This window comes from Harmonia axyridis, chromosome 1 (genome assembly GCF_914767665.1).
Source record: "Harmonia axyridis chromosome 1, icHarAxyr1.1, whole genome shotgun sequence".
NCBI lineage: Eukaryota > Metazoa > Arthropoda > Insecta > Coleoptera > Coccinellidae > Harmonia > Harmonia axyridis.
In genome coordinates, this window is record NC_059501.1 from 42,220,455 (window position 1) to 42,234,469 (window position 14,015).

Sequence of the window (14,015 nt, forward strand, 5' to 3'; positions counted from 1 at the left end):
AGCCATATCTTTTTTCTTTGAGTAACAAATGACTTGTGTGATACCTTTTTGAAATCACTATAAAATAGACAATTTATTCGTGTAATGTGCAGCAGTAGCTCGGTACATTTTTTTTCCACTACGATGGGCTAAACTTCATGAACAAAATAATCCACTACCAAAATTTCCAATAAAAATATTTCTCATAGCCCCCCTTTAAAATGTTCGGAGGATGTTTTTAATGTAAACGTTAAAATCATTCTTCAGCAATATTTGACTGAAAAAATTAACCAAAAAGATTTAAAATTGTACCAACCGTAAGGACAAACTATTGAAAGGGGCAAAAATTCATTATTTAAAAAAAAAATATCTCGAAAACGGTAAGACTTTTATGATGGGAATTTTGTCATAGCAGGTGAGTTATCCTTCGATCTACATTCTCCCTCGGTATGACGTGGTCTTTACGGGACACCCTGTATAAAGTTGTTACTTATAATGGATATTCCTCATGGGGGGATATATCCCCCTTATCCCCCCTTGGGTACGCCACTGAACACTAATATACGCCGACGCCTGCCTTAGTACCTTATGATCATATCGTGCTACATAATCTGATTGGTCTTTGATCGTGTATTGATATTCATGAGTGAACTCATGTCTTAAATTTATATTTGAATAATTAATATCGCAACATTCAAAAGCTAATAATACCATAGACAGAGAAAATTTGATATAACTAAGTACTAAGACAAATATTTCTTTCTATTCAAATTGATTCATTCTGTAATCGTCGGCATATTAGACGTTTCTGGAGAACACAGCCTATTTGAAATCTGAAAATTTGGAATATTATATTGATCGTGCTTCCCTGTTCAGCTAAAATATTTCCGAAGCTCCGACACTTTCGGTTACACAACAAATGAAAAATAATCAATTTTTTTTTTCATTTTGTTTATAAGATATAATCACGATTTTAGTTCTTAATCAATCGTTTGATTCTACGAAAAAAATTAAAGGGTAGTGTTCAATCATGACCATGCCCCTGAATTCAATAATTCAAGAGTTATTCGAGATTTGATGAATTTATATTATACGTAGAGTCAATTTCATTATACATCTATTTCCAGACAGACTCATAGAGTAATACTCTATGATCATAAAAATTTAATCTTTCATTTATTGTACGTGTGACAGGTATATCAATTATTATTATCATTTCACGGAATCAATGAAGGAAATTACTGAAAAGTTATCAATACAATTCCTGCACACAAATTGAAATTGAATAGAAGAGAAAAACAGTTAAAAGTCTCTTGAAGACAATATTACACACGGAGGAAGTCGCGGAATGAAAAGAGTATGAAATAAATGACAACCGATGGACCACACAAAAAAGAAAAATTATATTTTTTGATTGAACTAAACCGAAAAAACATAAAAGATGTTCAACATGATGGCCATTTTGTTCCACACAATTATTTAAACGTTGTAAAACAACACTATTTGTTAGTCATTTGGTTTCCTCCATAATTCAGTGATTTAAAGGGGTCAATTCGACGAATCAATTCATAATTTCTACCAACCGGAGTTGCATACATAAACTCTATTCTGTATTAGACCCCAAAAATAGAAATCTCATGGAATGAGATCAGGAAGTATTAGATTCCGAGTCAGTAAACCTCGTCGTCCGATACAACGATTGTGGAATATTTCGTTGAATTCCTCAGAAACTTCCAGCGAACTGTTTGTTGGAGCTCCATCCATTTGGTAATATGCATTGCTCAACCGAAATAATGGTAATTCACCAAGAAAATCAGCAACAAAACTCTAAGAATCTATTAATATTAAATTTTGCTAATAGATGTAATAGCACAAAAATCATCAATCAAAGCGCAAAAACAATTATGCTGACTATTCCCCTCAAAAACTTTCAACCAACCATATTAACGCATATGATTCAAATCACTTAGCAACGAACGAACAAAAAAGTACGGGCAGATTGAACAATTAATAACTATAGGAATAATAAAGAGCCTACATCATCCATGCCTATCTTTCTAACGCGCATCACCCAACATAGAATAGTAATCGGGGGAGCCGAGTTCAACTCTCAGAGTCGCCATCATCCCTCCCAATCAAGCTCTTCATATCAGAAAAGTGCTCTCCAAACAAATCGACAAGGTCACTGGGATCATCATTACTATGAAAGATCCCAAGTATTCTTGTAGCTTGTCGCCTCTGATCCAAATATTTCCAATTCGCAGAATAATACGATTCTATCTGGTTCTGCACTTCAGCAAGATAAGCGTCATATACAGAAGAACTCATTTGAATATTTTTCATCACCGTCAGTACGCCATTCATTCTGTAATAATGTTTTAGACTTATATTACGCTTTAAGTCCTCTGTGAGCGAAACTGAAAAGATGCGCCACGTCGACGAATAAGTCATCTTAGGAACAAATACATCAAAAATCTCGAACATTTTAACATAAAAGTTATCTAAGACATCATTCACACTTGAATGTTTTCATGATATTCCAATCAAAAGAACCGATTGATGTACACAAAGAAGAAAAATCAGCTCTGCTAAAATTGTATCGTGTATTCTCACTTGGCGGAAAATCTATTCGACGTTTGGGGAATTCATGAGATAAAACTTTATGCAATGCAGGAAATCAGACGAATCAGAACAAATCACTGAAACCTCAACATCGTCACTCGCGAGAGAAAATTACTGCAATATGTGATCCCTGTTGAAGATGGAGTTAAATTGGCGTAATTTCATAAAATTACAAATATTCCCATTGGACTTGAAACAACTATCGGGTTCAGCAAAGTATGGACAATTGAAGGCTTCCTCCAACAAGATTGTCATGCCAACAAGTCTTATAACCAAAATAGTCGTAAATGTTTCAAGCTGAAAAGCTGTTATGTCGGGAGGAATATCGAGTTCACAAATAATGAAAGGAAACGGCTCATCGTAAAGACACAAAACAATTGAACACAATCCGTGAAAAATGTTGTATCTAAAATACCGAATAACTCTAGCGAACAGCCTCATCACATTATAGGCGGTAGGGAATACTTAACAATCGTAACCCGAATTACCAAGCCATGTCTCTGTTACAGAAACTATATCGTATGTATATTCACAAACAGATTTGAACTGGAGATAACTGGAAAGTGCAGTAAATTTCAGAAAAAGAAAATATTGAATTCAACAATAACAATAGTTATTTATATTGAATCACAAAAAAGGGATAGAGCCTCACGTTGGGCGCCAATTGATATCAGCGGGCCTAGAAGTAAATATCTGGTTTGGTTCCAAAAAGATGAAGGTAAGCCATAGGCTAGCTATTCAACAAAATGTATAATCTTGGGCGCCACGTGATTTCACTTTATTTATTTATTTATTCAACTATAAACGGACTGGCCATTTTACAAATATTTTTTCAACAATATCTCCCAGTGAACACCAAATATCAATTTAAAAAAAATTACTTAATATATGCAGATAATTGTATATAGGTATTTTATTGATAAAAATCATGAAAACTTATTTTCTGATGAGCAAGGGGCTTTAATTGATACATAAAAATCAATCAACAATACCTAGATGACATTTCATATAGAAAATGCATTCAATATACCCCACATTATTATAAATGTTGAAAGAATATACATGCACCTACGTACGCTGAAATATGAGTTTACAACTTTAACAGAAAATAAGAAAAAAATAGAATATTAAGTAAGAAAAATAGAAATAATTTCATGACTAGAGTATTTTTACTATTGTTATTTTTTTATAGATAAACAAAACAAGAAGCCAAAAAAAGGTCAAAAAAGTGGTGGCTTTGTTGACGAATACGATCTCTAAAGCTCTCAAAGGAAAATGTATAGAAAAATCTTACCTTCAATTTTCCTATTTCAGTTATATATTTCAGAAGAAGAAAAGGAAGAGCCTTCTGCAAAACGAAATGAAGATGTGATAAGAGAAAATTTACAGTTTCATAACTCACAAGATGTCATTTAGTTATTTATTTATTCATTACACCATTTAAAAGCCAGGCTGTGCAGACTTGGTGTATAGAAGATTAAACTTCAGAAAAGAAATACCTTCCGTGAATAGGAAACACTATTCAACAATATGAAACTCCAATCAACGACAGGGAGTGGTAGAAGTTTGAATTTATTGAATATAGAATTTATAGAACTGAAGTTTTAATAAAACAAAGTAATTTAAGGATTGAGCAGAAAAAAACACGTAATATAGTTATGTACTGAATAACGTGAGCAAGAAAACTCTTAAGAAATTTCGGACAAGCAGAAACACTATATTCTGTACATCATAAAATTGTCATCCATCCCTAGGCATAAATAATGTGCTGCAAATACATTGGTCATTATCAGGTAAAGAGGGCTAAATAGGTGTAAACAATGGAAGTCGGAAAATCAAATAATTTCTTTCAAGAGTTATTCATTGAGAATCGGACAAATGGAGAAATACCTCTATCTCGAGGGATACGGGGTGTTGAAGTTTACAAGAAAAAAATCATTTTTATGCAATAGCTTCCATAAAAAATCTTGAATTCAAACGAAATTTTGCATGCCTACCCTACTCCCTAGGGGCTATTTTATGAAGATATTTTCTATTTTCGGGGAACACCAGTAGCGTGTAATTCGGTCACATATCAAGTATTTCGAAGAAACAAGTATACCGCTGTTTTTTTGAAGGAATGATTGAAGCAATATCGAACTGCTTGTTCAATTTGGAGTTTAATTTGCTTTTACAGAACAAAATTTGAAATTCCAGATCCAGAGATGATTAGTTTTTTCGAAAAACGTGCTAACTCGAAATTGGCTACAAATTCATAATTTAGTCAGCCACGAATTGAATTCGGTAATATCTCGGAGAGAATTGAAAAATTGTCTGAATGCCGTGAAATTAATTTAATATTCAAACACTGTCATTACGCGGAATTCCCCACGTTCTGGGGTAACATCGCGCAAGTGTTTAATATAGCTGAAAAGCCCGAAATCATAGTTTAAACTTTATTGTTGTCTTGAATAAACCAATGAAATGTAAACAAAATAAATGAAATGTAATAAAACAAATAAAATGTGAAAAAATAACTCTCGTTAGCATCTTATCGAAACTCATAATGAAAATGATTTCATTTTCTTCTTTTAACCGTGGAACATATATTGCAAGTTCAGTTAACTGCTGATTTCAAACCACTACATTCAGCATGTGCTCAGTTTGAACACATTACACAACGGTACCAAATTTCTTCGATTCGCCCGAATTCACCGCAGACCAAGCACTTGTCAATTCTTGCAGCAGGATCTAGATCGTCTTATTCATCATCGTCGCATAACTGACTCTTATCATAATTTACAGAGTCAGAATGTGAATTTCCTAACTCAGGTTTCTTATATATAGATCGTTTCTTCACTTCAGTCGCCAGTTTTTCTATATTTTCCATCTTCAGCTTCTTAATTCCAGGTTTTTTTCAATTTTTCATATTTTTTCTTTATATTTTTCTTTCCTTGTTTTATTTCTAATAGAATTTTTAGTGGCATGGATGTGAAATTTCTGAGTGTTGTTTTGCAAGTGATTCAGGACTTTCGGTTGGTATGAACCCGCCAATTTTATATTATATGATTGGCCATATCGGTTTTCTGTTGATCGTTGAAAACTGATTTTCTTACAAGTTTCCCTTTCTTATTGATGTTGACCATCAGTTTATCACATAGAGTCGATTCTGAAATAATGAAAGATCGACCGACTTCCCGTATTTTTCGCCCAGATAGTAAGGCAGTGATAGCAGATTTTAGCTCATTTCCATCCATTTTGACTTTTCCGTTTTCCGAAAATAAGTACGTGGCATTTTGAGTTCTGAAAAAACCCAATAAGATTAAATTATCAGCGGAAGGTTCCACGGGGTAATACCGAGCAACGCAAAATTACCCCGCTATAAGTGCTCGTCCTAATTTTTCACTGCAAATTAATGTAAAGATAGACACTTACCACTTTCGAAATTTCTCGTGCAAAAAAACGATCCAACTCCCACCTTGTTCAAACCAACACTACGAATGCGGGTATAGGTACACTAAGCTATTGCGAGATAGCGTGCTTTGTTAAAACGTGGAAATAATAAAAATGCGATGCAAAATGAAAAAAACTCAATTTGCAGAATTACCCCGTTCTCACCTATACAAGGTGTAACATAAGTGGTTGGCCATAGCCTAGTAGTGAATGCAGGTCATCGAGGCCTTTCAGAAAAGTAGATTGTTTTGTATCATAGTACCTAAGACTGTTAATTTAGGAGATACAGGATCATTTATAGAAATTGGCATAAATTTCTGATATCCATAAATTGAAAATCAACATTCCGATTTCATTTGAATTTTGTGAGTTTATTCACTTCATACAACCCCTCAAAAATTTTAAAGTTACTTCAATATTTCGGGTAGTAGGTACTCAAATTTTTTCCTTTAGATTTCGAGAACTATCTTTTTTAAACGTTTTAAAAGAATATCGTTATTATCATGGAAAATAAATAATGGTGTGTAATAGATTAAATTTTTACTTTGCATGTCACACTTTTTTCAAAAGAGTAGAAAACGAAAGAATACATGTTTTATGTAACTTTTTAAAATACGGCCTTTTTTTTATTTGTTTCGTGATAATATTTGATGTTATCAGTTGGGATTTTGGATTTTATAGCTTTGTATTCAATTTTTATTCATTCTGAAACCTTCAGCACAGTGATTACGCTAGGGGGGGCAGGGAGGGGCCAGGGCTCCCCTTAAAATTTTGCTGGCCCCCCCTAAAATGTGACATACTAAGGCTAAAAAATTAGCAGAACTATAGTTTCGCTTTACTTTGGCCCCCCAAAAAAAAGTCTGGCCTGCCCTTGGCCACCCCTGTTTTTGAAAGCTGGCATCGCCACTGCTTCAACACCTACTGAATATTGTTGCTCTCTGATTAAAATATTGGTTAGAAGTATGCATGATCAACCTGAGAATTCTTTTGGAATTAGAAATATTAAAGTAACATGAAACGTTTTGAGGGGTTGTATGAAGTGAACAAACCTACAAAATACAAACAAAATCGGAATATCGAATTCTATGTTATGGATATCAGTAATTAAGGCCAATTTTCATTAATCAACCTGCATCTCCGAAACTAACGTATACACGACAATCTACTTTTCTGAAAGGCCTGAATGGACTGTATTAACAACTAGGCTGTGGCCAACCATTTATGTGATACCCTGTAGAACAACCACGTCCAAATTCATGCAAAATTTCCTATTGATGGCACCATCAGAACCATAAAATATTCAAGAAGAATATCAAATACTCAATATTTCACTGGCCACAGATCCGACCAAATGGAAATTTTGCATATAAATAAAGATTGAAATTGAGAGCCTCTCGAAGTTTCGCGCATAAAGCATCATCACAATGCTAAAAACTTCAAGAGAAATATCGAAAACAATTGAGGACCGCACTGGTGTAGAAAAGTCATAAGGTTTTGTGAGCTCCATCATTTTTATGTAGTTCCCAAGGGTGGAATTGGTGAATAAATGAACGAGCGCCAAAAATCTTCTGACTTTATTACGTCATTGCTCTCATCATTTCGAATTGAAAACCAGGAATTAAACAAGCAGTGTGCCTCATGAAAGAGGAAGAAGAAAAAATAAAACACGATATTTCTTTTCAGAAAAAGCAACCAATTATTTCATCAGAATTGTCAAAAAAGAAAAAATATGTTTTGATTACTCACATATTTACTCACCTTACCTTTTTCTGTAACAGGCGAGCTTTTTTTTTTCTTGAACGGTGACCAAGGAACACTTCTAGTTTCATTTCCATTCAGACTCGTATGAGAGGGCGATTTTTTGACCATTTCCTCTCGCACTGCTTCTTTCTCCAAGATGAACTTAGGATTACCAGATGGGGAATCGAAAATCAATTTGGGATAACAAGGTAAAGAAACGTTTCTATGAAAAACGTTCGTCACTATTGCGTCTTCTTTGTTTTTCGAAGGTATCATTAGATTAACATATCTTTTTCGACGTCTGCTAAACATGTTATTTGCCCTCCTCTGGAAAGCTCTTTTATCGATAAATCCATTTTCATTACCAGTTTGAATGTATTGTTTATTTTGACCTTGATTCATCGAATTATAAATTCTATTCGGATACTGCCCAGACAATTGTTGGTAATTAAGCCCAGGAGCTGCACGACTATTCGTAACAGATGGCGCCATATTCTGTTTTCTCTCATTTTCGTCTCCACCGACATAATAATAAAAATATTTCTGATTGTAACCTTGCAACTTCTTAGGGGAATGTTCTTCATTCGGGCTGAATTGCTGGCTATTGGTTCTTCTTTCTGCTGATTTTCTCGTCATATCTACCATTGAGTTCATATTCCCTTCTGCCTCTTCATCGGAATTAGAATTCGATACATCATTATCATAATCGGAGTTATAACTATTTCCTTCAGAACTCAAATCATTCCTAGAGTTTCTCACAGAATTGGGACCAACGTATTCACTCGGCATTCGTCTCTGATACTCCGGGACGTACATATTTCGTGGTGTTTTCATAAACATCGACGGATTATCCCAACGGTAACTTCGACCAGCATTTTCATTCATATAGGGGTTGTAATTATTTTCTTTTCTAGTTCTTATTTTGGAGTGAAGAATATCTTTTTTTGTTATGTCGTCTTTACCATACGCTCCAGGATTATTGAAAGATTGGCTTTGACTATCTAATTCGCCATAATAACCATCTACATCAAAGTCAGCTTTATTTTGCGCAATTGGCATTGGATCAAAATTCGCCATATTCATTTCTGGATTATTATTATTTTCAAACGTATTCAAAGAAGACCTTCGAGGTCCAAAAGATATATCAGTTGATAGAGTTCGTCGTCGTCTAACATGTGGTTCCAACTCCGAAATATCTAGATTTTCATTAGGGTCTATGTTGTGCGTTTCTTCATCCATTAAAGTATTCACAATAAACCTCTTCTTCCTCTGAGTTTCTCCGAAAGACTCATCATCGTCTTCTTCATCTTTATCCGCCTCCAAGGCTCCTAGTTCTCTTTTAACTTCCTCTTTCAGTTGTTTTATCTTGTTTTTAATCTCACGCGCAACTCTCTGTTCATATTGCTCATAATTTTCTGTTGTTACTTCTGTTGGCTCTTCCGATCTTTTGGATTCTGAATTTTTTACTATTTGGTCACTTTTTTCTTGTTCTAAGGACCCCTCTTTCGGTGCTTCTCTCTTATTTGGTATTACTGACGGCTTAGGGCAATTTTCTCTGTCGAGAACACCACCTGCGATAGAATCTTTATTGTCTTTATTTGTGAAACTTACTTCTATGAATCGCCTTTCATTGTCATGAGAATCTGGTGATAGCCTTTCGTTAGTGTTGTCATTTAATGTTCTTTTCTTTGAATCTGTGTTTCTTGTTTCTACCATTGGAATACTTGTCTGGGTGAAAACACTATTATCATCTGCCCTTTTTCTACGTTCGGGTGAAATTGTGCATTCTCTGTTCTGTGTCACTTGAGATTGTTCCTCGTTTTTTTGGATAGTTGCATCAAATCCTCCTTTTGAATTCTCATCTTGAGCAACTGAACTTCTGCTCTCTTCCATTTCTTCAGCATTATCTTCAAGATCATCTTCAATTAATCCCATATCACTCAAAAGACCTTTGAGATCTTCTTCTATAACCTGAATATTTTCTTTTGAATTTCTCTTTGAAACACTATTCTTTAAAGTTTGGAACTCAGAATCGGTTAATTTGCTTTGCCTTTTCACCTTCAATTTATTTTTTTCGGCAGTAGAGTATTCGCTAACTGCCTCTCTTTTCTCATTTGATGAAGTTATTTTATTCACTTCAGTTTCTTGTTTAGAAGGTGTTACAATATTTTCTGATTGTTTTTTAGTGTCAATATCTCTCTTCTCGATATATTGATTGTCTCGTGTTTGGCTGGAAGAACTCGAACTTTGGCTCTCACGCTTTTTCTTCCGCATTTCATTGTTAGTAGGGTTATTTTCTTCCCTCTTCATATTGTAAGTAAGTACAGGTTGTGCGCCGTAACCAGTTGGATGTAGTTTATTATGAATTTTAAAGTCCACTAACATAGAAGGATAATGTTTGTCTAGGAATTCTGCTTTTGCAGCTTCTAGTTCGGCCATTCTAACTGCATCTTCACTTCTTGTAAATCTGGCTAGGGGATACATCAAGTTTATGTAAGGTTCCTGTTCATCTATATTTGATCTACCTCCATCTAGAGAATAAACACGCTCTTCTTTGATTGGCATGAACTTGAAAGATTCTTGATACGGCTGAAAGTATAAGAAAAATCAGAAATTGAATACAGTTGTGAATTCAATAAAACTGAAGGAAAATAGTCATATTATAGTCTTAAATATTGCATGTTCAAAAATGGTTCTCGAGGTTTTTCGCAATAACTTTATCATTGCGCACAAAATTAAAGTTGGTTCGTTGGAATCAAAATTATATTAAAAATTTTCCGATACCTGACTTCAACAATTTATATCATTTATATTTCTCTATTTCAATGAAGAAAGGCCTCTTTATAAAACAATCATTTATTCAGAATAGTAGCAACATATTATTAATTTTAATTAGTATGATATGTCCATGTTCGTGATCTCTAATCTACTATACAGGGTGTTTCCTAAACATGCGGCAAAAATTCAGGGGGTTGTTCCTTGGACTATTTTAAGCATGTTTTGTCCTTGGATGATTTTTGAAAAACCTCTTTGTTTCGAAGATACAGGGCGAACAACATTTTTCATATTTTTAAAATTAATGATAGTTCAAATAAAAATGCGTACCGCACTGTGTTTACTAAGTAGGTACAATTTATTTTTAAATTTGTTTAACAACATTCCAATTACTAAAAACGGCCAGTTTTTTGACTAAAAATTGCTAATACATCACAAAACGAATTCAAATGAAAACCGTGTTTAATCTGTATTCCTTTACCATCTGCACTTATCAATTTTTAGTCAAAAAACTGGCCGTTTTTAGTAATTGGAATGTTGTTAGACAAATTTAAAAATAAATTGTACCTACTTAGTAAACACAGTGCGGTACGCATTTTTATTTAAACTATTATTAATTTTAAAAAATATGAAAAATGTTGTTCGCCCTGTATCTTCGAAACAAAGAGGTTTTTCAAAAATCATCCAAGGACAAAACATGCTTAAAATAGTCCAAGGAACAACCCCCTGAATTTTTGCCGCATGTTTAGGAAACACCCTGTATATAAATAATAAGATGTAAAATGAGTTATGAAGAATCTGATGTGAACATTCTGAATTCGCAATGAATAATCTTTATCTATAGACGCTTTCATAATCATTACTATATAGATATTAAACCCACCGTGGGGGTATTAAAATAAATCTACTCAATGATATCACGCGGACTTCAATGGGAATGGCACTCGCAACCTTCTATACTCTATGCCGATTGCCGACGGTCAAGTCAAAGTCAAAAATATTTATTTCGAAAATGATGGATTATAGGGTCTGTGTAATAAATATAAGATAAATAGATTGTTGGCGTGCAGACAAATTTTCAATTCTGGAAAAAGTACCTCCCTAAGTAAAGTACCTCACTAGTTCGTTGCAACGAACTACTGATTCGGAGGTTACGGGTTCGAGTCCCGCTCGGGGAGGTACTTTTTCCAGAATTGAAAATTTTCTGTCAGTTGCTCTACATTATTTATTTTCAAAGTATTATTTTAATCTTTTTATTGTTGATTTCACGATTCAATCGTGAGTGAGTTTTCTCATCTTCGAGTTGGTTATTTTTTTGATTGGTTGAATAACTGAAGAAAAGTTAATTCATTTTCCTTTATAACGATCTGAACGAGTTGTGGAGATTGTTATCATTTATCCGTCTGCTGTTGCGGGTGCTTATCATATCTCGATATGGGGAAGCCGTGTTTTTGCCGCAAAAAAGTGTACGACGATCACCTTTCATTAACATGTTCTGTTTGTCAACATTTATATGGGAATTCCTGTGTAGGAATGAGTATTTCCGAAGTGCGTATTATAAACTCAAAGAAATCTATCTCATGGAATTGTAGTAAATGTGAAAGTATTGGAAGTGACATTATGTCACTCAAAAGTATAATTGTCTCTTTACAAAAGGAAATAATTGAACTTCGATCGTCTATTGCTACTTCTTCACAAACGGTGAAAATTCGAGATGAATCTTTTGAAGAAATCGTTCAAGAGTTGGAAGATCGAATGCAGCGCAGGAACATCATGCTTTATGGTTGGTAGAACCTTCACAAGATATAGCTGTGGAGGTTAGAGCACAGACAGATATTAAAAGTGTGGAAGAAGCACTGAAATTTGTAAATCCTGATTTTCAGCTGGACATTAAGAAGGTGTTTAGGGTTGGAAAATCTTATGCATCTACTGGGAAACCGCGCCCATTAAGGATAACTCTGAATTCCGATGCTCCTGTGCGTCAGCTCTTGAGTAGATCCGGACAACTTAGAAAGTATAGGAAACATCCAAACCTATTTCTTTCATCGAATTGTACCCCTAGGCAGAATGGATACTTTAAACGAGTAAAAGCTGAATTCGAGCGCAGAAAAAATTGTGGTGAGAGTGTGCAGATGAGATTCGTTAGAGGTGTTCCCACAATTAAGCCTTTAAACTGATGATACCCGATTGCACGCATAATAAGCTCTCTTGCTTCTATCAGAATGTTAGGGGTTTGAATTCTAAAACTCATGATTTTTACTGTTCCATCTCAGCCTCCGATTACGATATCATTTGCCTAAGTGAAACATGGTTGCAAGAGAGTGTTTATGATTCAGAACTTTTTACCGATAATTATTGTGTATATCGCTGTGACAGGAATCTGGCTTTGTGTGAATCTTCCACGAAAGGAGGTGTGCTGCTTGCCATTGATAGGAAGTATCGTTCTGAAACTTTAGATCTGTCGGTGTTACGTAGCTTGGCTCCTTCCATAGATATAGTGGGGGCTGCAAACTATTTAAGTAATCGTCGTCAATTTGTTCAAATAGAAAATTGTAGATCTAGAGAGATTACCGTTACTTCGGGAGTACCTCAGTGGTCTAACCAGGGACCGCTATTATTTATCTTGTTTATTAATGATCTTCTGCAGATAAAAAAGAATTTGAAGTTAGCTTATGCTGATGATTTTGAAATTTATGCGGAAATTTCATCTGCTGATGACTGTTTGAGTTTGCAGGAAGACAAAGATGTTGTGAATAGGTGGTGTAACAGCAATAAATTTCATTTGAATGTATCGAAAAGTAGCGTAGTGTCTTACACACGGAGGAAGGAAGTGCATCTAGTTGATTACAACATTAGAGGTATAAATGTCTCTCGGCTTACTGAAATCAAGGACCTGTGTGGTATTTGATCAAAGGTTTTCTTTCATACCACATATTACTCAGCTAACTTTATCGGCATGTAAAATATATGGTTTAATTGTACGAAACGCGACATTGTTTGAGAATTCGTCAACAATAATTCACTTATTTAACGCGTTGGTCAGAAGTAAGCTCGAGTATGGTTGCCTAATTTGGCGCCCAATCTATAACTGTCATGCTCACCATCTAGAGACGGTACAAAGAAGGTTTTTGAAATGGCTTTCATATCGTGAGGATGGACTGTACCCACCTAGGGGATACGATCATAGTATCTCATTATCAAGATTTAATTCGAAAAGCCTCGAATTCAGAAGAGGTTTGCATGCCATCAAATTTCTTCATGGTCTTCTGGGTGGCAGAATTGACTGCGTTGAGTTGCTGAGTAATCTAGATTTTTTCGTACCTCGCCCGAATGCTAGAACCAGAATCTTTTTTTACATAAGTACACCAAGAACTAATTTGCTTTTGCAGTCACCACTGAGATTTGCTTGTTCCGTTGTTAATTGTATAGCAGATAGATGTGATCTGCATTCATAATCTATGAATTAT

The 14,015-nt window shown here is 34.6% G+C and overlaps 1 protein-coding gene across 2 annotated transcripts in view; it reads right to left on the reverse strand.

The window, feature by feature from the left end:
* LOC123686494 (GATA zinc finger domain-containing protein 14-like) overlaps positions 1-14,015 on the reverse strand; it is a 40,908-nt gene that overhangs the window by 13,897 nt on the left and 12,996 nt on the right. Inside the window, exon 3 of one of the 2 annotated variants that reach the window (XM_045626673.1) lies at positions 7,792-10,362. In XM_045626673.1, coding sequence (XP_045482629.1) covers positions 7,792-10,362 — 2,571 coding nt within the window. The remainder of the gene's footprint in view (positions 1-7,791; positions 10,363-14,015) is intronic. The other variant, XM_045626683.1, reaches the window with a different exon arrangement.